This window comes from Bos mutus, chromosome 11, assembly GCF_027580195.1.
Source record: "Bos mutus isolate GX-2022 chromosome 11, NWIPB_WYAK_1.1, whole genome shotgun sequence".
NCBI lineage: Eukaryota > Metazoa > Chordata > Mammalia > Artiodactyla > Bovidae > Bos > Bos mutus.
In genome coordinates, this window is record NC_091627.1 from 91,600,994 (window position 1) to 91,626,353 (window position 25,360).

The 25,360-nt window shown below is 40.0% G+C and overlaps 1 protein-coding gene and 1 non-coding gene across 2 annotated transcripts in view; both read right to left on the bottom strand.

Annotated features, from left to right (window-relative positions):
* Positions 1–21,256, bottom strand: part of YIPF4 (Yip1 domain family member 4) — a 34,324-nt gene extending 13,068 nt beyond the window's left edge. The window contains exons 1-3 of the mRNA XM_005893005.3: positions 20,933–21,256; positions 3,974–4,127; positions 1,900–2,071 (exon numbers count right to left, since the gene is read on the bottom strand). Of these exons, the coding sequence (XP_005893067.1) occupies positions 1,900–2,071; positions 3,974–4,127; positions 20,933–21,011 (405 nt within the window). The 5' untranslated portion in view covers positions 21,012–21,256. The remainder of the gene's footprint in view (positions 1–1,899; positions 2,072–3,973; positions 4,128–20,932) is intronic.
* Positions 7,553–7,623, bottom strand: TRNAG-UCC (transfer RNA glycine (anticodon UCC)). The gene has a single exon. It is a non-coding gene; the product is annotated as a tRNA-Gly (tRNA).
* Positions 21,257–25,360: the final 4,104 nt, after the last annotated feature.

The following is a 25,360-nucleotide window of genomic DNA, read 5'->3' on the forward strand; positions in this document are numbered from 1 at the left end:
ATTTCTTTGGAAGGAATGATGCTAAAGCTGAAACTCCAGTACTTTGGCCACCTCACACAAACAGTTGACTCATTGGAAAAGACTCTGATGCTGGGAGGGATTGGGGGCAGAAGGAGAAGGGGACAACAGAGGAATAGATGCCTGGATGGCATCACCAACTTGATGAGCTTAAGTTTGAGTGAACTCCAGGAGTTGGTGATGGACAGGGAGGCCTGGCATGCCGCGATTCATGGGGTCGCAAAGAGTCGGACACGACTGAGCAACTGAACTGAACTGAAATGAACTGATAGTCCACAAAGTAAAATAAATATCTGTCTATACTAACAAAGATAAATAAGTAATGACAAAGAAAGAACAGCTGTTCCAAAGAGAATACTAATTAATACATGGGGAAGAAAGAAGGAAAATCATATTCAGTAAACAATATAGTAATAATTATTGAAAGAAAGGTCCATCAATAGATGCTAAAATTAGTGGGCTAAAATTTGATGAGAAACAGAGTGCTTGCATAGTCACAAAGTATCTCCACAAGATATTTATTGTATTAAAAAGGGAAAAATAGCAACTTTACAGTGGAGGAATTGGACAGATACCACCCCCTTGCCTTACCAAGTGATCAACAATAATAGCACTAGGAACAAGACATATCAGTATCATGTAATGCCTAATAGTATGTAGAGAAGGGCACAATGTCACTTGTTTGATATTCTTGCCAAAAAGGTATTACATCAATCCAGCATGAGAAAATATTTAACAAATTCAAATTAAGAAACATTCTATGGAGTTAAGAATTTTCTGTTTTTAGCCTTAGAACCCTGCATTCAAATGAAAGATTATATAGATAAAAGTCACTTAGAGATGCTCTGCATGAAGGGTTGGTGGTAGGCAAGAGACCAGAACCCGCATTCAACTTCTTCAATGGTCCTTGTCTGCAACAGAATACTTGATGTAAATTGATCCAAGGTAAATATTAATAGGACTAGTATTATATAACATTAAGGATTTTGCTATGGAGAGAATACTCTGAATTATCAAGTAAGCGCAAATTTAATCACAAATGTCCTTTAGGAAAGGAGGCAGAAGGATATCTGACTACAGTAGAGAAGACAATGTGACAATGGAGAGTACAGTGATGCAACCAGAAGTCAAGGAATGTTGCAGCCTCTGACTTGGAAAGAGACAAGCAACAGACTGTGCTGGAGCACCCAGAGGAACCAGCCTGCTGACATTTTGATTCTAGCCCTTTAACACTCAACTTGGATTTCTGACTTCGAGAACTGTCAAAGAATAAATCTTCATTGTTTTAAGTCACTAAACTTACAGAAATGTATTATGGAACAAAAGGAAACTAATTTATTTCCAAAACACTCTGTGATAAAGAATTATTTTTTACTCCCCTAAAGCCTTACACTAAAGATGAGAGAGTGATGTGTATATGCTGTGTTTTGATGATACAGATAAGTCCTCTGAGAATGGGACATAGTATTATGTAAAAACAAATACTTGATGGAATTCCTGTCATCATTAAAAAGTTTATTTTAAAAACAGAACTAAAAATGAATAAAAGGTAAAAATATGAGTATTGTTGTTTCCAATTATTTATTCTTATGGAAAACCAGAAAGGGCATGGGCAGCTGGGAACAGTCCCTACCACTTACCCACTTGCCATACAAATACTAATACTTTTCATGTGAATGATGATGTAGAATAGTTTGGAAGCCATTAATCCAAGGAACCTCCCACTTATTTAAGAACAGTTGTAGGGATGGAAAAGTGAGAAATAATGGGTAAAGCTAAAGCATTTTTCAAACATAATGAAGTACTACAGTTAATATTTGTTATTTTAAATTTTAAAACTCTTAACCTATTTAGAATTTGTGTAAAGGAAGATGTACTTACCCTAAACTGTCCATATAATGATATCATGGAAAAGAAAAGAACAACAGCCAGAGGACCCCAGAAGTCAGGATTGTCTCTCACCACTTGTCTATTAAAACCAAGTGATGGCATTGGCATCAAAACGCATCGAATTTTGTAGTAAATATCCTTTAGATCAATATCCAATTCTTCCCTATAATTTTAAAATAAGAATTCTTAGAAGGCACATACTTTTGAATATTGAGCCAGTTGTATTAGAATTTAAGAAAAGTTTAAATATAACAGTAGTCTCCACAGGTCAACAAAACATTTGCATTTGAAGTACATTTCCAAGATGTACATTTTCAACATCTCTAAAGTTGGGATACATCTCACAATAGCTGGTGTCTTAACAACTGTTGTCAGTCTGGCATAAGGCAAGTGCTTCCAAGATCTGCTTTTCCTTTTGCCAGTCTCCTGGAGGCACTACCAATTTGAGACTTTAAATAAAATTCTTCTCTTGAGAATTTTGGGACCATAGACTGCAAGTCTATATTCTCATAGGAATTTTTCTTCCAACACTTCACCCAGTGCCAAACAGACAAGCAAACTTCCTTGGTTTCTCTTTTTGCATGGTTGATCATTTCTCATTTATCCTTACACTAAGGAGATAAGATAGCCCTTTAATGTTCTAGCTTTATGCTGTCTTAGCCACTTTTTCTCTTTTATTAATAAATGTAAAATAACTGCATCTTATAATCTATAACATCTTAGATTTGATGAAATTCAGTATATTAACATTGAGAAACAGACGTTTTTAGTACTTGATCTACCAATAATTACTACAGAGAATAACTTGGTAATGCCTTGATTTTACAATGCTATAGGTTTTTCTTAGGGGAGAAGGAAATGGCAACCCACTCCAGTATTCTTGTCAAGAGAATCCCGTGGGCAGAGGAGCCTGGTGGGCTGCTGTCCAAAGGGTCGCACAGAATCGGACACAACTGAAGCAACTTGGCACGCATGCACGCATTGGAGAGGGAAATGGCAAACCACTCCAGTGTTCTTGCCTGGAGAACCCCAGGGATAGAGGAGCCTGGTGGGCTGCCATCTGTGGGGTTGCACAGAGTCGGACACGACTGAAGCAACTTAGCAGCAGCAGCAGCAGGTTCTTCTTTCCAAACTGTTAAATTCTTCACTTTTTCCCCCAAGTGATACGTGTGCATGCTATTGATTATTTACGAGTGCTAAGTTGCTTCAGTCGTGTCTGACTCTGCGACCCTATGGACTATAGCCCGCCAGGCTCCTCTGTCCATGGGGATTCTCCAGGCAAGAAAACCGGAGTGCGTCGCCATGCCGTCCTCCAGAGGATCTTCCCAACCTAGGGACCGAACGTCTCTTACGTCTCCTGCAACTGGCAGGCGAGTTCTTTACTACTAGCGCCACCTGGCAAGCTCAAGGGATACATAATCGCTTAAATATCTTCAAGAACTATGAAGAAGGTGAAAGTATCCCTGTAGTCCTCCAGGGGTAGCTTGAGAATTGCTATATGGGAGAGAGTTTGGAGAGGTAATCTTTTGGGAATTCTTAATTTGTCTTAAACTGAACTTTCAATGAGTTCAGAATATTATTTCATTATTCCAGTTTTACTAATTGCAGGTGACCTTGAACAATGTGGGGATTATGGGTGCCACCCTCCATCAAAGATACAGGTATAATTTTGACTCCCCCAAAACTTAACTGCTAATAGCCTACTGTTGACCAGAAGACTTAGCAATTACATAAAAAGTTGATTAACACATATTCTGCACATCTGTATTTTATGCATTCATGATATTTCTAGGCTACACAGTTCACCTGCGAGTTTTTTTTGCACTATTGCAAATCTCAAAAGAATTTTCCAATACAAGTGCTGAAAATAATCCACGTGTAGTAGATCTACACAGTTCAAACCGCAGTTGTTCAAGGGTCAAATGTACTAGCAAAACTGAAAACAGCTAAAACTTTTGACCAAAAAGGTTAAGGTTTTCCATACCTGTCTTAAATAATATGAAAGAATATAATCATTTCACAGACCAGCTCTAGAATCCAAAAAATACATATTATTTTTACATACAGGAGTGGCTTGTTATCTTCAGGGTCATCATCTTCAACTTCCAAAAGCCAGCCATATCCTCTTTGTCTCAGAAATGTTGTGGCTGTAGATTCTTTGATAAAATCTCCACCAAGGTTTAACTTGACATCTGGGGGTGCTATTGAACCACTGAGATCTTAGGAGAAAAGACGACAAAACTATAAATCCAGGTAAAATGTGTGAATCCTAACCAACATAAGCAAATATTCAACTAAAAATTATCATTTGAAGATCTCTAAGTATGAACACCTGCTAGTGCATACAATTTTCATATTTTATAGTTGATAGTATTAAAAACAAGACAACAAACACAAAATGGGAGTCACTTATGCTAAGTCCTGTGTCACCAAACCAAAAATTAATTACAGTTTTGGCTTCTCCCAAAAACAGAATCTTAAAACTACTGAGTCAGAAATCACCTGGTCATCATGAGTGAGGTAATCTGCCTGAAAGACCCTGCAATCTCCTAAAGGAAAGTGACTTTTCCATAACTAACCCACTTTCAGCTAATACAACTTCCTTTCCCTGTTTCCTTGTGCCTCAAGTCTTTCATTTTGTACAGCCCCTCAAAGCTCCTTTCTCTCTGCTAAATGGGATGCTGCCCAATTCATGAACCACTGAATAAACCAATAAAATCTTTAAAAGTTACTCAGTTGAATTTATTTTTTCACCAACAGATACCTAAAAACCACTTTTATTTTTACAGGAAAATGAAAATCAGAGTAGCGAAGACACATGAAAGATTTCACATCTAAAAATTAGATGTACCAGAATTCTTGTACCAGAATCTAGACTTGTTAACGGTAACTTTAAATTTTAAATGGAAGATATGTAAAAAAATATATTACAGGATATCATTTTCTTTTTTTGTTTGTTTGGTACGTTGGTTGGTTTGGTTTTGGCAACACCTCAAGGCTTGTAGGATCTTAGTTCCCCTACCAGAGATTGAACCCTGGCTCTGGAAGAAGGAACATCAAGTCCTAATCACTGGACTACCAGGGAATTCCCAACACGGTATCATTTTGAATTTCCTTCATTATTATGTACATTATGTGCTTCAGAACAAAGTGGCTGCATACATTCTTTTTAAAGGCACTGCATATTTATATATGCAAACCAACATATTATTATTTGCTAAAGGAAAACCACCATTACTCCTACTTTTTCATGTACTTATTAATATTCTGTTTTTAAAATCATCAACTATCTACGCTAAGTGCTTTTATATATTAATGCTTAGTTCTGGATAAATCTAAGTAGTAAGAGTTCCCCAATATTTCAGCTAACTTTTTTTCTTTATATAATTACACCATTTATCTTTAGTTTCAGCAATTCAGGTAAATTCTAAAAAGCAGTCAAGAGATCCTGTTTATCCACATTACAAAATAAATCCATTCACAGTCTGTACCAGTGCCTCAGAGGTTACAAATAATCACAGCAGTACATGTATCACATGTTCTGGTCAAAAAAAATGGGAATAGTGAAGGACTTGCTTGAGGTCATAAAGGAACCAACTGAAAAACACGTTTGTAGGACCAAACATCATGCACTAGTAAACACTCATCAAGGCTGCTACCTAGTCACAAGACTGGAGTGGTCCATCAGAAAACAATTTTGGCGACAGCAAGCCAGAACACTCAACACAGACTCTCCTTCCCTGGAGATCATACACAGTAAAAAGAAGAGCTTAATTTTGCACATTACCCTAAATTTTCTAGGTTAGTTTTTGAAAAATGCTATTAAAAAAATCTGACTTAAAACTTTAATCACTTAGGGGCTCAATTATGGAAACAGTGTGAGGATTATGGGTGCCACCTTCCATCAAAGATATGTGTATAATTTTGACTCCCCCAAAACTTAACTACTAACAGCATGAAAAGAAAAGAGAAAACGAAAGTGAAGTTGCTCAGTCATGTCTGACTCTTTGCGACCCCATGGACTGTAGCCTATCAGGCTCCTCGGACCATGGGATTTTCCAGGCAAGAGTGCTGGAGTGGATTGCCATTTCCTTCTCCAGGAGATCTTCCCGACCCAGGAATCAAACCCGGGTCTCCTGCATTGCAGGCAGATGCTTTACCGTCTGAGCCACCAAGACTTACCAATTACATAAAAAGGTGATTAACACATATTCTGTACATCTACATATATTTTATGCATTCATGATATTTCTAGTTCTGACAGTTCCTTCAACTGTCTGGTTCTGACAACTCCTGCAATTAATCATAATAAAGTTTGTATTCTGAAGCTAAGTTCTAACTTAGCTACTAATTAATACAGCAAATTATTAACACTTCTGGTCTCCAGTTTCCTATTCAAAATTTTTTTCATGTTTAACATTATATGACTCTAAGAAGCTTTTACATGGGAGTTTATTCAGCTAGAGATAAAATCCAAGTACTTTTGAATGCACTGTCCTTCCCTGCTTAGGCTTAAAAAATAGTCTCTGTAGATGCTGATCATACAATCTTTTGATTAAAATACTCTCTCAAATACTTTTGATTAAAATACTCTCTCAAAATTACTTTCTGCTTCATTTTACTCCGAGACGAAGATGAAAGAGTTGAAACTTAACTAAAATTCTGCTTCCAACAGGTACAAAGAGTGCTTTTGTTTTTTCTTTAACAAGAGGAAGATTTCGATCAGGAGGTCATTAGCACAACAGTGACATGAAAGGTTTTGGAATGAGACAGCAAAGGACCTTAACAACTGTTTCTTGGCCTCTTGGAAAGACTGCACTTAAAGTCCTTTTCTAAACCAAAAAAAAAAAAGATATATAAATCCTAGAGCTAAGGAGTTCTGTGAGAAAGAACTGTATATGTTTAGTAGTTTTTCATAGTGTGGATGCAGAGCCTCAAAAAGGCACCTTTAGCCTGCAATTTGGTAGTGTTTTCCATTCTAGGCAATGTAGAAAAACAACGTGGACACATACAGGACAATGCTAGAAACAGCAGTTTGACACACCACTCAGTTCTCAAAAGATACAAGTAGATGTGAGTACAAAAAAGCAACAGAAAAGTTAAAAAAAAAAAACACCTCCGTAGTTATCCTAAAACATGAGCAAGCAGCACATAAAAAACATGAGAAATACTCCAAATCACTTCAGGAGCACAGCTGTCTTACATTAAACCAGAATAGAAACAAGCTAGCTTGATCAACTCCAGCATAGGTATCCAGAATTACAAGGCTTCCCAGGTGGCGCTAGTGGTAAAGAATCTGCCTGCCAATGCAGGATACACAGGGACACGGATTCGGGAAGACCCCCTGAAGTAGGCAATAGCACCCCACTCCACTATTCTTGTCTGGAAAATTCCATGGGCATAGGAGCCTGGCAGACTACGGTCTATGGGGCTGCAAAGAGTTGGACTCAACTGAATGAGCACATCTACCAGAATTATAATACACTCATTTTAAATTAATTCTTTCTTTGTTGTTGTTATTTAGTCGCTAAGTTGTGCCTGACTTTTTGCAACCCCATGGACTGTAGCCCATCAGGCTCCTCTGTCCATGGGATTTCCCAGCCAAGAATACTGGAGTGGGTGCCATTTCCTTCTCCAAAGGATCTTCCCAGCCCAGGGATCGAACCTGTGTCTCCTGCTTGGAAGGCAGATTCTTTACCACTGAGCCACCTGGGAAGCCCAAATTCTCTCTTACTACACTTAACATTCTTGTCATTTTCCCAGTAAAAAAACAAGGATAATAATAAATATAAGTGGATTTAAGAGGAAATCATCTTTGAAAGAAATTTCAAAAATGTTTCCTTTGCTTGTCTGGGCTCAGAGTGAAGAAGAATATCAATAAGTTTCAAATTTTATTGAAAGCCACCTGGAAAAATGGCAGAACAAAACTTAATGGTAGTTCTCCCTCCTTTTCAATTCAGTTCAAGTTGGGTTGAGGAATCCTTTCTCTGAATCTTCTACTCAGCCTGAGAACTTTACTTTGAAGAATTTGGTCAGTGTAGTATGATGGTATACTCAGGATGAAATTTACTGCTGATCTGCCCCTACAAAAGTTCTAACTTTATGAAAGAAGAGTAAACTGCAATGAACATGAACATTTTGTTAGTACTTGCCAACTTCTTCTATACATGAATAAGCATTTTCTTACTTAACAAGCAACAAGAGCAAGGACAAAAAAATTACTCCATTTTATTCGGATGAAAATGAAATGAAATCCATGTGAGCTTAAATCTAAACCAGAATGCACTATCTGTGCAGCAAAATAGAACAAGCACATGTTTCACACTTAAGGGATAAACTCCACTGTTCCATTTTAGTTATAAAAACATTTTAATGCACATATAGTCCAATGAAAGCTCAGGAAACCACACAAGTACATAATGGTTTTATAATAGCTAGACTTCCCAAGTAGCTCAGTGCTAAAGAATCCGCCTGTAATGCAGGAGAAAGGTTCGATCCCTGGTTAGGAAGATGCCCTGGAGAGGGAAATGGGAACAATTCCATTACTCTTGCCTTAGAAATCCCACAGACAGAAAGGCTGGCAGGCTACAGGCCATGGGGTGGCAAACAGTTGGGCACAACTTAGAAACTGCAGCAACAATAGACCTATATGGAGCTTGATTATATTACTCCATAAGAAAAAATTTTAAAGTCTTGTATAAAATTGTGTCCTAGGTAATATTTTCATTCATATCATTTTGGTTTACGATTTTAGTGGCTTTACTATTTGAGGCAAGAGTACTGGAGTGGGTTGCCATTTCCTTCTCCAGGGGATCTTCCTGACCCAGGGATTGAACCCGGGTCTCCCGCATAGCAGGCAGGAGCTTTACCGTCTGAGCCACCAGGGAAGCTCTTACTATTTGATACTACTAGTTAATTTTCATATTGCACATAATATTAATTAAAAGAAATTAAATCTCCTGAACCTACCTTTAGAAAAATTAAATCTCATGTTGGCACAAACCAGTTGTTGCTGTTCAGTCACTCAGTTGTATCCAACTCTTTGTGACCCCAGAAGAAGACTGCACCCAAGTACTGCATTTTGGACTCTTTGTTGACTACGAGGGCTATTCCATTTCTTCTAAGGGATTCTTGCCCATAATAGTAGATATAATGGTCATCTGAATGAAATTCACCCATTCCGGCCCATTTTAGTTCACTGATTCCTAAAATGTCAATATTCATGCTTACCATCTCCTGTTTGACCAATTCATTCATGAACCTAACATTCCGGGTTCCTATGCAATACTGTTCTTTATAGCATCAGACTTTACTTTCACCACCAAATACATCCAAAACTGGGCATTGCCTCTGCTTTGGCTCAGACTCTTTATTCCCTCTAGAGCCATTTCTCCACTCTTCTCCAGTAGCATACTGGGCACCTACCAACCTGGGGAGTTCATCTTTCAGTGTCATATCAGCCTTTTCATACTGTTCATGGGGTTCTCAAGGCAAAAATGCCAAGTGGTTTGCCATTCATTCCCTTCTCCACTGTACCACGTTTCTGTTAGATAAATCAACTAGCTAACAGAAACGTATTTTATTTGCTTTATGAGTCTTTTAACTCTTACTCTGAAATAATTATAGATTCACAGGAAGTTCCAAAAAAGTTTTATGTACCCTTCACCCTGTTTTCACCCAATGGTACCATTACATATACTATCAAAACCAGGACACTGACATTGATACAGTCAATACAACTTATTCAGATTTTACAAGTTTAAAGCGCACTTATTTGTGTTTCTGTATGTATTTGTTGTTGCTGTTCAGTTGATAAGACACGTCCAACTTTTTTGCAAGTCGGACTTTCACCACCAGGCTCCTCTGTCCATGGGATTTCCCAGGCAAGAATCTAGAGTGGGTTGCTGTTTTCTTCTCCAGGGGATCTTCCCGACCCAGGGATCAAACCCACATCACCAGCACTGGCAGGCAGATTCTTTACCACTGAGCCACCAGGGAAGCCCTGTATGTACGTACAGTTCTATGCAATTTTACCACATTTTAGATTTGTCTGCTGCTGCTGCTAAATCACTTCAGTCGTGTCCGACTCTGTGTGACCCCATAGACAGCAGCCTACTAGGCACCTCCGTCCCTGGGATTCTCCAGGCAAGAACACTGGAGTGGGTTGCCATGTCCTTCTCCAATGCATGAAAGTGAAAAGTGAAAGGGAAGTCGCTCAGTTGTGTCCGACTCTTCGCGACCCCGTGGACTGCAGCCTACCAGGCGCCTCCATCCATGAGAGTTTCCAGGCAAGAGTACTGGAGTGGGGTGCCCTTGCCTTACAAATGCCCTTGCCTAATACCTTACAAATTTAAAATTATGAAAATAAATGTGAATTTTTTAAAAAGGTAAATCTGGCATAACTACCTTTTTTCCATCTCCAAGAAAGGTTGAGTCATTTTCAAACAGGAAACAAAAGCTAATTCTTGCACCCATTATAAATCATATACTGTTTCATAAGCATACTGTATAAAGGATATTTGTGATAATACCTACATGGATATAATGTTTTTAAAAATGAAGTAGGAAATTTTTTAAAAGGTAAAACTAAAGATTCCTCTATCAACACTACTAAATTGTATTAGAGGTGATATCTTTTTTGGAGAGGGGGAATATCACATAAAGTAGGCTAAATAGTTACCTTAACAGATTAACAGAAGATTACTGTTTACTCAAAAAGAGCATATTAATACAAAAACTACTGCATCATATGTCTGCAAATTACTGATTACAATCATGTCCTAAGAGTTGTATTGTGTTTATATAGGAGTGTCTTAGTCTGTTTAGGCAACTATAACGAAATACCATAGACTGTGGCTTGTAAACAATAGAAATGTGTTTCTCACAATCCTGGAGGTTGGAAGTCTAAAGTCAAGGTGTCAGCATGTTCAGGTAAGGGCTCTGTTCTAGCTGGCTGACTTCTCCTTGTGCATCCACATGGCAGAAGTGGGTAGGGAGCTCTAGAATCTTTTTTACAAGAGCACAAATCTCATTCATGAGAGCTCCATCTTCATGATCTCAGTACCTCCCAAAGGCTCCACTTCCTAACATCATCACTGGGCATTAGAATTTAAACATATAAATTTGGGGGGACACAACTATTCAGACCATAACGGGGTAGAAACGTTGAGCTCAAAAGGCAATATACTGAGCCCAGTTCTCTTCTGTAGACTTTAATCAACTGTCAGCTTAACATGTCAGCTTCACACTGTAGCTATTTCAAAAGCATCTAAAACTCAATATTCCAAAAGTGAATTCTGGATAAGGTCTTCCTCTAGCTTCTTATTTCAGTGAATAGTACCGCTATCCTATCCAGCATTGTAAAGCAGAAAGAAGTCTGATTATCCTTGACAGTTTCCTTCATTCACATGCTTCCCACACCATTCAACCACCACTAAATTCTATCACTTTTATCTCTAAATATTTTTTGAACCTGCCCGCTTTTCTCCATTTCTACCACCAGCACCAATCTAATGCAAACTATCATCTCCTGCCTGCGTGACTATAATGGTCTGCTAACTGCTTTCCCTAATTATTCTTCTTTCAATCCATTCTCACCTATAGCCAGAACAATCTTTCTTAAATGCAAATCTTTCATTGTCTAAAATCCTTCGGTGGCCTCCCATTGCTTTTTCAGCTGAATCTAATAATCTCCACATGCTCTATCCACTTCCTCAGAACAATCTTCTGTCTCCCGCCCCACCATGACCCTATGTTCCAGGCATATTAAGCCGCTCAGTTTTCTGAATGAACCAAGATCCCTCTAACCTTAGGGACTCTGTATCTGGTTGTTTCCTCCAATTTCAGATAATTAAATGCCACCCATTCTTCAATTCTATGGTATACTTATTTAAGAAATTTTCCATGATTTCCCTGACTAGATAACATTCCTTTATAGTCCCCTTGGCTTTTCCTCCACAGCACTTATTGTTTATAATAATATCGGTTCCGTTCAGTTCAGTCACTCAGTCATGTCTGACTCTTTGAGACCCCATGAATCGCAGCACGCCAGGCCTCCCTGTCCATCACCAACTCCCGGAGTTCACCCAAACTCATGTCCATCGAGTCAGTGATGCCATCAAGCCATCTCATCCTCTGTCGTCGCCTTCTCCTCCTGCCCCCAATCCCTCCCAGCATCAGAGTCTTTTCCAATGAGTCAACTCTTCGCATGAGGTGGCCAAAATACTGGAGTTTCAGCTTTAGCATCATTCCTTCCAAAGAAATCCCAGGGCTGATCTCCTTCAGAATGGACTGGTTGGATCTCCTTGCAGTCCGAGGGACTCTCAAGAGTCTTCTCCAACACCACAGTTCAAAAGCATCAATTCTTCGGCGCTCAGCTTTCTTCACAGTCCAATTCTCACATCCATACATGACCACTGGAAAAACCACAGCCTTGACTAGATGGACCTTTGTTGGCAAAGTAATGTCTCTGCTTTTCAATATGCTATTTAGGTTGGTTATAACTTTTCTTCAAAGGAGTATGCGTCTTTTAATTTCATGGCTGCAGTCACCATCTGCAGTGATTTTGGAGCCCAAAAAAATAAAGTCTGACACTGTTTCCATTGTTTCCCCATCTATTTCCCATGAAGTGATGGGACCAGATGCCATGATCTTAGTTTTCTAAATGTTGAGCTTTAAGCCAACTTTTTCACTCTCCACTTTCACTTTCATCAAGAGGCTTTTTAGCTCCTCTTCACTTTCTGCCATAAGGGTGGTGTCATCTGCATATCTGAGGTTATTGAGATTTCTCCCGGCAATCTTGTTTCCAGCTTGTGCTTCTTCCAGCCCAGCGTTTCTCATGATGTACTTGTACTCCTTTTCCTATCTGGAACCAGTCTGTTGTTCCATGTCCAGTTCTAACTGCTGCTTCCTGACCTGCATATAGGTTTCTCAAGAGGCAGGTCAGGTGGTCTGGTATTCCTATCTCTTTCAGAATTTCCACAGTTTATTGTGATCCACACAGTCAAAGGCTTTGCCATAGTCAATAAAGCAGAAATAGATGTTTTTCTGGAACTCCCTTGCTTTTTCCATGATCCAGCGGATGTTGGCATTTTGATCTCTGGTTTTTCTGCCTTTTCTAAAACCAGCTTGAACATCTGGAAGTTCACGGTTCACATACTGCTGAAGCCTGGCTTGGAGAATTTGGGGCATTACTTTGCTAGCATGTGAGATGAGTGCAATTGTGCGGTAGTTTGAGCATTCTTTGGCATTGCCTTTCTTTGGGATTGGAATGAAAACTGACCTTTTCCAGTCCTGTGGCCACTGCTGAGTTTCCACATTTGCTGGCATATTGAGTGCAGCACTTTCACAGCATCATCTTTCAGGATTTGAAATTGCTCCACTGGAATTCCATCACCTCCACTAGCTTTGTTCATAGTGATGCTTTCTAAGGCCCACTTGACTGCACATTCCAGGATGTCTGGCTAATATATTTGTGTGATTTTTTGGTTAATGTCTCTAAGTTCCCTGATGGGAGAAGCTAAGTGTGTTTGTTGCCCTTTTGTTTTGAACACGTTAACTCCAATACCTGTTACAGTACCTGGTCCATAGTAGGCAGCCAACAAATGTGTGCAAGTTGGATGAATTAATTAATGGAAGGGTACATAGCTGCACAGATCTTGAAAGAAAGTAATAAGAATGTTGAAGTTGAAAGTTCAATTTCAAAAATGAAAGTTGAGGGAAAGAAGACTTTTGTCATTCTGCAGTGTATTTTGGTAACACTGTAACCTACAATAACATGAAAAATAAAATATGTATCTAATGAACTGGAATGTACTAAATAAAAAACAATAGAAGCTATATTAAGAAAAGGCATTAGGGCTTTCCTGGTGGCTCAGTGGTAAAGAATCGACCTGCCAAAGTAGGAAATGGGTTTGATCTCTGGTCCAAGGAGATCCCACACGCTGTGGAGCAACTAAGCCTGTGTGCCACAACTACCGAGCCCAGCTGCTGCAACTACTGAGGCCTCTACGCCCTTAAGCCATGCCCCACCGAGAGAAGCCGCCGCAGCAAGAAGCCCATGCACCGTGACCAGAGAGCAGCCCCCGCTCACCGCAACTAAAGCCCTGCAGCACAAAGACCCAGCACAGGCAAAAAAAAAAAAATGTAAAGGAAGAGATATTAGAGGGTTTTAATAAAGGAGATATACAAAATTATATTTGCACTCTGTAAACACAGTCCTTGGAGAAGGAAATGGCAACTTATTCCAGTATTCTTGTCTGGGAAATTCCATGAACAGAGGAGCCTGGCAGGCTACGGTCCATGGGGTCGAACAGAGTCGGACGTGACTTAGCGACTAAACAACAACCATAAACATAATTTTAGCTAGACTATGGAGGACTGATTTAAGGGGGGAGAGGTTAAGGAGGAAGTACTGTCAGTAAAGAACAGAGAAGAGAAACGGAAAGGACTTGAACTAAGGCAATGGAGCTATTCTGAAATAACTGGATGATCAACTGACTATGAGAAGGTGAAAGAGAGAATAGAGACAAGTTTCTGGACTTTGGAAGAGGAACTATATCACAAACATTAAGTCATTTTCTCTTTAGTACTTGTCTCATTTTCAACATTGGTTAAGCAATCCACCGATAAATATTTATGGCTTACTTATTTCTATAAGCCCTGAGAGTGATATAAAGAAGATACTTCAAAGAGTTTAAAATCCAATTGATCATATATCCAAACAATGGACTACTATTGAGCCAGAAAAGGAATGACTTACTGATACATACTGTAACATGAACAAACCTTGAAAGCATTATGCTGAGTGAAAAAAAAAGACACAAAAGGTCACATATTGTATTATTCTGTTTACACGAAATATCAACAATAGGCAAATCTCTAAAGTCAGAAAGTACATTAGAGGAAAAAAAAAGAAAGTAGAATAGTGGTTGCCAGGGACTGGAACACAGAAGCACAACAGCCTTATCTTAATGAAAAAGTATAATGTAGTCATCAAACATTTATTAAGTTCCTGCTATGAACCAGGCGCTGTGCTAACTCCAAGGAGCTCAAGCTATAAATCAGCATTGTTTTAGGTCTGTGAAGATTGGGAAGTATAAAATACAGGGACTCTTGTGCTCAGTCATGTCTGACTCTTTGTGGCCCAATGGATTGTAGCCTGTCAGACTTCTCTGTCCACGGAATTTTCCAGGCAAGAATACTGGAGTGGGCTGCCATTTCCTACTCCAGGGGATTGTCTCAACCCAGAGATCAAACCCTTGGCATCTCCTTCATTGGCAGGCAGATTTTTTTACCACTGAGCCACCTGGGAAGCAATATACAGGGACTGCCTCAGCCAATTACTACCTTTGTAATAATCATAAGGCTGTGATCAATGAAGAGGTTAAAACTGAAGAAAAAAAAAAAAGCCCAGGCTTAAATTGAAGAAAGCAGGGAAGACCACTAGGCCAATCAAAGTGAAAGTGAAGTCGCTCAGTCGTGTCCAACTCTTTGTGACCCCATGGTCTGTAGCCTACCAGGCTTCTCCGTCTACGGGATTTTCCAGGCAAGGGTACTGGAGTGGGTTGCTATTTCCGCCAATCAGGTATGACCTAAATCAAATCCCTTATGATTATACAGTGGAGGTGATTAATAGATTCAAGGGATGAGATTTGAGAGACAGAGTGAGGAACTATGGACAGAGGTGCGTTACACTGTACAGGAGGCAGTGACCAAAACCATCCCAAAGAAAAACAAATCCAAGAAAGCAAAGTGGTTGTCTGAGGAGGCTTTACACACAGCTGAGGAAAGAAGAGAAGCAAAAAGCAAGGGACAAATGGAAAGATATACCCAACTGAATGCAGAGTTCCAGAGAACAGCAAGGAGAAATAAGAAGGCCTTCTTAAATGAACAATGCAAAGAATAGAGGAAAACAACAGAATGGGAAAGACTACAGATCTCTTCAAGAAAACTGAAGATACCAAGGAACCATTTCACGCAGGGATGAGCATGGTAAAAGACAGAAACGGTAAAGACCTAACAGAAGCAGAAGAGATTAAAAAGAAGTGACAAGAACACACAGAAAAACCATACAAAAAGGTCTTAATGACCCAAATAACACGATGGTGCCTGATATCCAGGAGTCAGAAGTCAAGTGGCCCTTAGGTAGCATTACTACAAACAAGGCTAGTGGAAGTGACAGAATTCCAGCTAAGCTATTTAAAAATCCTAAAAGATGACACTGTTAAAGTGCCGCACTCAATATGCCAGTAAATTTGGAAAATTCAGCAATGGCACAGGACTGGAAAAGGTCAGTTTTCATTCCAATCCCAAAGAAGGGCAGTGTCAAATAATGTACAAACTACCAGGCAATTGTGTTCATTTTGCATGCTAGTAAGGTTATATTCCAAATCGTTCAAGCTAGGCTTCAGCAGTACATGAACTGAGAACTTTCAGATGTACAAGCTGGATTTAGAAAAGGCAAAGGAACCAGAAATCAAACTGCCAACATCCGTTGGATCATACAAAAAGCAAGGGAATTCCAGAAAAACATCTACTTCTGCTTCATTAACTATGATAAAGCCTTTGTGTGGGTCACAACAAACTGGAAAATTCTTAGAGATGGGAATACCAGACCACCTTATCTGCGTCCTGAGAAACCTGTATGCAGGTCAAGAAGCAACAGTTAGAACTGGACATGGAACATCAAACTGGTTTAAAATTGGGAAAGGAGTATGTCAAGGCTATATACTGTCACCTTGCTTATTTAACTTATATGTAGAGTGCATCATTTGAAACGCCAGGCTGGATGAATCACAAGCCTGGATCAAGACTGCTGGGAGAAATATCAATAAGCTCAGATATGCAGATGACACCATCCTACTAGCAGAAAGGGAAGAGGAATTAAAGACCCTCGATCAAAGTGCAAGAGGAGAGTGAAAAGGCTGGATTAAAATTCAACATTAAAAAAAAACGAAGATCACGGCATCTGGTCCCATCACTTCATGGCAAATAGATGGAGAAAAAAATGGAAACAGTGAGAGACTTTATTTTCTTGGGCTCCACAATCGCTGTGGATGGTGAATGCAGCCGTGAAATTAAAAGACACTTGCTCCGTGGAGAAAAGCTATGACAAACTTAACATATTAAAAAGCAGAGACATCACTTTGCTGACAAACGTCTATATAATCAAAGCTATGGTTTCTCCAGAAGTCATGTACGGACATGAGAGATGGATCATAAAGAGGGCTGAGTGCCAAAGAACTGATGCTTTTGAACTGTGGTGTTGGAGAAGACTCTTGATAGTCTCTTAGACAGCAGGGAGATCAAACCAGTCAAGCCCGAATTTTCACTTGAAGGTCTGATGCTGAAGCTGAAGCTTCAATACTTTGGCCACCTGATACAAAGAGCCTACTCACTGAAAAAGACCCTGATGCTGGGAAAGACTGAGGGCAGGAGGAGAAGAGGGCAACAGAGAATAAGATGGTTGGATGGCATCACCAACTCAATGGACATGAATCTGAGCAAACTCCAGGGGATAGTGAAAGACAGGGAAGCGCGGTGTGCTGCAGCGAGGTCTCAGAGAGTCAGACACGACTTAGTGACTGAACAACAACATCATAGTTTTTAAAGAATGTTCTTCCCTCTTTTCAACCTGAAGAACTTTTCCTTTAAACTGTACCTCATCTTTCGCTGAAGACGTCCTTGATCCCTTCCTGCACTTAACCACTTCTATTTTCAACCTCCTTTTTATAGTATTTATTATGTATGATGAATTTTTAAAAATCTATTAAGCCATTTTTTGGTGTTAGGGACTTCTTCATATGCAGTCCCTCACGTACAGACATACTCCCTTCATTCTACATAAAAAAACATTACTTATCTTTCACAATTTGACAAAATATTACCTCTATTAAATTGTCCCTGATCTTTCAGCTATAAAAAATGTCCTCCTCTCCTGACTGATCTTTCATAATATTCTAAATGAGAGCTTCTCACGCTTTAATACGCTACACGAATCACTGAAGGATGATCTTGTCAAAATGTATACTACAATTAAGCAGATTATTCTGCATTACTAGCGCCCAGCAATGCCAATGCTGCTGGTCTGTGGAAATGAAACAGGCAAAGAATCATTTATTTGTGTGATAAAAAATAAAGTCACAGGGTTGCTTTAAAGACTTCTATATAATATTTTACCTATGTATAACAGTATCGTTGTTGTTGTTCAGTCGCTAAGTCATTTCTGACTCTTCTGTGACCCCATGGACCCTGCCAGGCTCCTCTGCATTCTTGCATTTAAACACATGCATTTCATTACTGCTTTTGGATGTAGGTTTACACCACAGACTTGAATATTCAGTCTGGATTTCATTATTCACTTATTTATTCATTTACTGGCCATACATAGCTTATGTTCTTTTAACTAGTACATATGGACCCTGCTTTTATACACATTACCTTAAGCAGTTTTCACAATATTCTTATAAGTGTGCTTTTCATTTTACTTAATGTAAGTTTATAGGAGCTATGTAATGTCGTCAATATCACACAGCTACTGTCAGAGTCAGAAGTTTAACTGAAGTCTTCCGGTTCTAAATCCAGTAAGTTTTTAGCTATACCATCCAGGTGTGCTAAATTTTGTAGTCAAAAATGTGAATGTCATATGAGACAAAAGAAAGCAGAAATCATTTATTCCTTCAACAATTATGTTGTGATGTTTATATTCTGGGTTCTGTGCTAAGTACCGGATACAGAAAAGATTAGGGAAGTTTCTGAGTAACAGTTAAGCAAAGTTTCAGCAAGGAAGGAGTATTTGATTTCATCCTGGTGTAAGGAAGAGAAACTGCATTCTAAGCACGAGGACCAGGATACACATATATATGGATACAAACACCAAGGCACATTTTAGAACAAAGAACATGTACAGTTAGTAACAGTAAGTATTAAGAGACCTAAGCAGAATGTAGGACAGTATACATGAAAACATCTATAAGCTGAAAACATTCATGTTTAGACAAAAAAACATAAAAACAGAAAAGCAAGAATTTACATGGCATGCTTAGGAACCAGAGAAAAGACTTGGCGTCACAGAGTGAATGTTTATGTTAGAGAACAACAAAAAATAATTGTGGGGCCAGTTGATAATGAAACTCAAAGCAGCAGCAACACTGCTAACAAGGACTGAGCATTTAACTCTGCCAGATGTACTGCTTTGCATCTGCAAAATGTTTGCGCACTTGGCTACTATCATTCTCATTTTAAGTACATGAAAGCTGAGGTTAAGAGAGATTGAGTAATTTGCCCAATATCACATGAACAGTAACTGGTAAAGACACAACGGAAATCCAGGATTTTATACTTTATATACACTATCCAGTTTACAAAAATATATGAAAGCTGCATCATGATTTAGTGTAAAGAAATCTGAGGAGACAGAACACTAGCTCTTAATTCCAGATCCTTCGTGTGGAGGTTATTGAACTTTTCTAAGCCTCAGGTTCACTAAAACTCAGGAATAAAGCTCAGCAAGATTCTTAAAAAGATCAAACAAGTCGCTTGCTTAAAATAGTCTGTATATTCCAACTGTATAAGGTTATACACATGAGAATATTATTTATACACATATCTATCTTTGTCTGTATTACCCTAGATATATAGGGAGTCTATACAATCTTGGAGGATATGCGGACAAGTTTGAATAAACCTTATGGATTTTACTTATCCCAGGTTTCTTGGTTTTATGTATGGAGTCAATGGATTAGTTTGCTATATTATTATCAGATTTCTTCAGTGTATTTAAGAAAGGTAATTCCTGGGGGAAGGAAGGATATGAAAACTATAAACACAGATACAAATGTTTGAACAAACAGGCTGTGATACTAAATTACATAATTTTTTCTTAAAGTCTGGGAAATTAAGGTCACTTATTCCTCCCCAAGCACTAGGCTACCAAACGTAGATGTAACAAATTAAACTATTTTGGGTGGCTATACTTCACCAAATTTCGGTATTACATTTAAATGTATCAGCTATGTTCTCTATGATAAAATTTTTGTTTCACATTTTGAATTCTAGCCAAAATTACAGTACTTAAAAAAAAATAATAACACTCATAAAACAAAAACGAGGAAAGCAAAACAGAAAAAGGGAAAGCAAGTTGTATTAACTGAATATTACAAAACTAGTCTTCTCAGGAAACACACTATGTGTCCTTCTCGAGGATGAAATTTCTACAATTAAGAAAAATTTATTTTTTTTCATATTGAACAGGTAAGTCTCGTCAATGGAAAACTACTGGTTAACAAAGTCTAACGAAAGGAGCAGAGAAAGATTTCTGTTACAAAGAGTTTGGTAAAGTACACAGAAAAGGAGGAAAACAAATTCTCCCCTACTGTAGAAAAATCTCTCTAGCTTCCTCAAAACAGTATCTGGCGAAAATCTGGAGAACCTACTGGGAACACTAGGCTGGATTACAAGAAGTTTCAAACACATCTGGGTTTACTTCTCTGAACACTGTCAAATACCATGAAATAGGAGGAAAACTAGGGACGTAGGCAAAATACCAGATTCCATAAAAACCACGAACTCCTCGCGGGAGGTTAATACTTGCAGCGCCGAATCTACGCAAAAGTTATGTACTGATAAACAACAGAGCAACAGAGCCCTCCTTCTTCATTCTCATTCTCTGACACCGATCCCGGCCAATCTAACCATCAGTTTCTGAATTACAATAAGTCATTTTAGAAATAAAATCTTGGGTCCCGTGGGTGCACTCGAGGTGGGTGAGTCCGCCAGATAAACGGGACACCAGATGGTGTGGGGAGAGCCAGAAGCCGACCGAGTCACTTGGAAAGCTCCCCACGCCCCACCCTCGGCCACTCGGCCCTCTCGGAAGGCCCGGCGAACGCACAGGCTAGAGTCACCCGTAGGTCAGCTTGCTGTCCGTACCCACCAGGCCACAATCACCTCGGCATCAGAAACACCCCGCCGTGTCCGCCCGGCGTCCCCCGGGGTGACGGGCCCTTCGGGGGCCCAGTCTCACCTTCCGCGTCTGCTGAGGAGACAAAGGTGAAGTCCCCGTTAGTGGGGGTATACGCCGGGGGCGGGCCCGGCGGCTGCATCTCGCGGCCCCTCCGAGCCCGCGGCGGAGGAGGAGGCTGAGGCTGGGCCCAGGCCCCAAGGCCGCCGCGCCGCCGACCCGCACCCGCGCCCTAAGGTGGGACCCGTGAACTGGGAGATGCAGGCTGGGAGCAAGGCCGGAGACAACGCAGCTAGCCACGAAGCTATCCCCAAAGGTCTACCGAAGTGCCCTCCGTGGCGACCGCCCAGGAACCACGACGCCGGCGCCCTGACAGGACCATAACAGTGACAGCGCCGCTGTGATTGGCTCTTTGTAATCTGCTCTTCCATTGGCTCTCGGAGAAAGGTTCTGATTGGCTCTCCCTCTTGTTGATTGCGGAAGTTTACCCGGGACCGGAAGTTTACCCGGGACAGGAAGTTCATTTGTAATTCGTGGAAAACTCTGGCGTCTCACTTTTTTCATTTGTTTCCGTCAAGTCTCCTGCCTTTTGGCTTTTCTTTATATTCTCTACTTTTGTTAACTGGAGGGAGTAAAAATTTGAGAATTAGGAGTGTTTTAAACAAATCAGCCCTGGAATATCCCTAGATTCCCTTTCCTTTAGATATTAATTGTATCTCCCTCTCTTTTTAACGTTTTAATTTTGTATTGGGGTATAGCCAGTTAACAGTGTTGTGGTAGTTTCAGGCGAACAACAAAGGGGCTCAACCATACACCTACATGTATCCATTCTCCCCCAGTATCTTGACTTAAATTGTATATGGTCCTTAAGACTTACTTTTCTCATCTGTGAAATGAAGGGCTGGATTGGATACTTAAAAAGCTATAAATTTCCACTCAAACATTAGGGCGCTTGTCTACCACATTCCTCAGTGACTGAGGCAATTGAAGCCTGAAAAGGTAAGGAAGGAGCACAATTAGAAGAGCACCTATATCTTCTGAATTCTATTCCAGTGCTGTTTTCACAAGGTCCTGTCTGCTGATAAACTTGTTCAGTTGCTAAGTCATGCCCAACTCTTTAAAATCCCCATGAATTGCAGCATGGCCAGGCTCCCCTGTTCTTCACTATCTCCCAGAGTTTGCTCAAATTCATGTCCATTGAGTCCATGATGCTGTCTAACCATCTCATTCTCTGCCACCCCTTTCACTTTTTGCCTTCAATCTTTCCCAGCATCAGGGTCTTTTCCAATGAGTCCACTCTTCCCATCAGGTGGCTAGGTATTGGAGCTTAAGCATCAGTCCTTCCAATGAATATTCAGGGATGACTTCTTTTAGGCATGACTGGTTTGATCTTGCTGTCCAAGGGACACTCAAGACTTCTGCAGCACCACAGTTCAAAAGCATCAATTCTTTGGCACTCAGCCTTCTTTATGATCCAGCTCTCACATCCGTACGTGACTTCTGGAAAAACCACAGCTTTGACTGTATAGACTTTTGTCAGCAAAGTGATGTCTCTGCTTTTTAGTATACTGTCTAGGTTTGTCAGAGCTTTTCTTCCAAGGAGCAAGTATCTTTTAATTTTGTGGATGCAGTCACTGTCTACAGTAATTTTGGAGCCCAAGAAAATTCCAATACTTTGCCCACCTGATGCGAAGAATCTGACTCATTAGAAAAAACCCTGATAGAAAGATTGAAGGCAGCAGGAGAAGGGGATTACAGAGGATGAGATGGTTGAATGGCATCACTGACTCGATGGATATGAGTTTGAGCAAGCTCTGGGAGTTGGTGATGGACAGGGAAGCCTGGTGTGCTGCAGTTCATGGGGTCGCAAAGAGTCAGACATGACTAAGCGACTGAACTGAAGAAAATAAAATCTACTTCCACTTTTTCCTCATCTATTTGCCATGAATTGATGGAACCAGATGCCATGATCTTTGTTTTTTGAATGTTGAATTTTAATCCAGCTTTTTCACTTTCCTCTTTCACCTTCATCAAGAGGATCTTTAGTTCCTCTTCACTTTCTGCCGTAAGGGTGGTGTCATCTGCATATCTGAGGTTGCTGATATTTCTCCTGGCAATCTTGATTCCAGCTTGTGAGTCATCCAGACTGGCGTTTTGCATGATGTACCCTGCATAAAAGTTAAATAAGCAGGGTAATAATATACAGCTGTGATGTACTCCATTCCCAATTTTGAACCAGTTCGTTGTTCCATGTCTGGTTTTAACTGTTGCTTCTTGACCTGCATACAGGTTTCTCAGGAGGCAGGTCAGGTGGTCTGGTATTCCCATCTTTTAAGAATTTTCCACAGTTTGTTGCGATCCACACAGTCAAAGGCTTTGGCATAGTCAACAATGCGAAGTCGATGTTTTTCTGGACCTCTCTCACTTTTTTTATGATCCAATGGATGTTGGCAATTTGATCTCTGGTTCCTCTGCTTTTTCTAAATCCAGCTTGAACATCTGGAAGTTCACAGTTCACGTACTGTTGAAGCCTGGCTTGGAGAAATTTGAGCATTACTTTGCTAGCATGTGAAATGAGTGCAATTGTGCAGTAGTTTGAGCATTCTTTGGCATTGCCTTTCTTTGGGATTGGAATGAAAACTGACTTTTTCCAGTCCTGTGGCCACTGCTGAGTTTTCCAAATTTGCTGGCATATTGAGTGCGGCACTTTCACAGCATCATCTTTCAGGATTTGAAAGAGCTCCACTGGAATTCCATCACCTCCACTAGCTTTGTTCGTAGTGATGCTTTCTAAGGCCCACTTGACTGCACATTCCAGGATGTCTGGCTCTAGGTGAGTGATCACACCATCGTGATTATCTGGGTCATGAAGATCCTTTTTCTACAGTTCTTCTGTGTATTCTTGCCAGCTCTTCTTAATCTCTTCTGCTTCTGTTAGATCCTTGCTGTTCTGTCCTTCATTGTGCTCATCTTTGTAAGAAATGTTTCCTTGGCATCTCCAATTTTCTTGAGGGGATCTGTAGAAGAGTACAGATCTTGTTGTTTCCCCCTTTTCTTTGCACTGTTTTTTTTAAAGAAGGGCTTCTTTTCTCTCCTTTCTAATCTCTGGAAGTCTTCATTCAGTTGGGTATATCTTTCTCTCTCTCCTTTGCTTTTCACTTCTCTTCTTTTCTCAGCTATTTGTAAGACCTTCTTTGATAAACCATTTTGTCTTTCTGCCTTTCTTTTTCATTGGAGTGGTTTTGGTCACTGCCTCCTATACAATGTTACAAATCTCTCTCCATTGTTCTTCAGGCACTCTATCCAAGCCGCATTAATGTGATGTCCAATTTTTGAGAGAAGTTTTGAGGGTATAATGAGGACAGAGTTTGAGAGAGATAAATGATAGTTCAGCAGTAGAGCAATGGGAAGTCATGGCCATTAATGTGTAAAAGGAAATACTGACAGATTTCTCACAGGAGGTAACAATTAACTTGGTACTTAAAGGGTGTATAAAAATTTTTGACCAAAGAGATATGTGGGGCTGGCAGCCTGGGTCATCACATTCCAAAGATCTGGAAACTAGAAGTCATTTACTTTACTTGGAGCTTAAGTTACATGAGAGAGGATGGCTACAGATGTGATTGCATGAATAGGTAAAGAAGAAATAATGAACAATATTGCATGCTAAAAAATGTTTTATGAAAGTGTTGGGGGAGCCTTTAAAGGAATTAGAGCAGAGGAGTGACATACTAGATATTCTTGTTAGAATAATTACTTAGGATATCCACAGTAGTGGATGTTTTGATTTGGGGAGCAGAGACTTGTGTTAGACTTTAACAAAAATATAATGTCTTGGACTAAGGTTGCAGATTGGTAATGGGGAAGAAGAAACACTGAGACATATTAAGGATTAAGAATCCGCAAGGGATTCCAGGTGGTGCAGAGGATAGGAATCCACTGCTGTGCGGGGAACACAGGGTCAATCCCTGGCCTGGGAAGCCTCCACGTGCCTCAGGGCAGCTAAGCCTGTGCACCACAACTACTGAGGCTTGTGCCGTAGTTTCTGAAACCCGAGTATCCTGGAGCCCACGGTCTGCAATGAGAAGCCACTGTAGCGAGAAACCGGTGCATCACAACTAGAGGATAGCCCCTGCCCTCTGGAACTTGAGAAAGCCTGTGCACAGCAGCCAAAACTCAGAGCAGCGGTGGATACATAAATACTTTAAAAAGTATGCATTTGAAAAAACAGCCACTTCTCTCAGTCTATGAAGATTGGCTCTGTGTCATGGCAGTCCTTCACTGATTAGCTGGTTGTGCCCTGAACCTCGGGTCTTCACAACATGCCCCTCTCAGCATGGAATCCCCACTCTCATTCTTACCAAGATTAAATAGATTTTTCTTAAATGAATGTTTTTCCATTTGTACCCTGAGGACAATTTCTAGAGACTTTAAATAATTGTTTTTTCAAATAATTTTCTCCAATTAAACTGTGTTGTTGTTGGGGTGAGA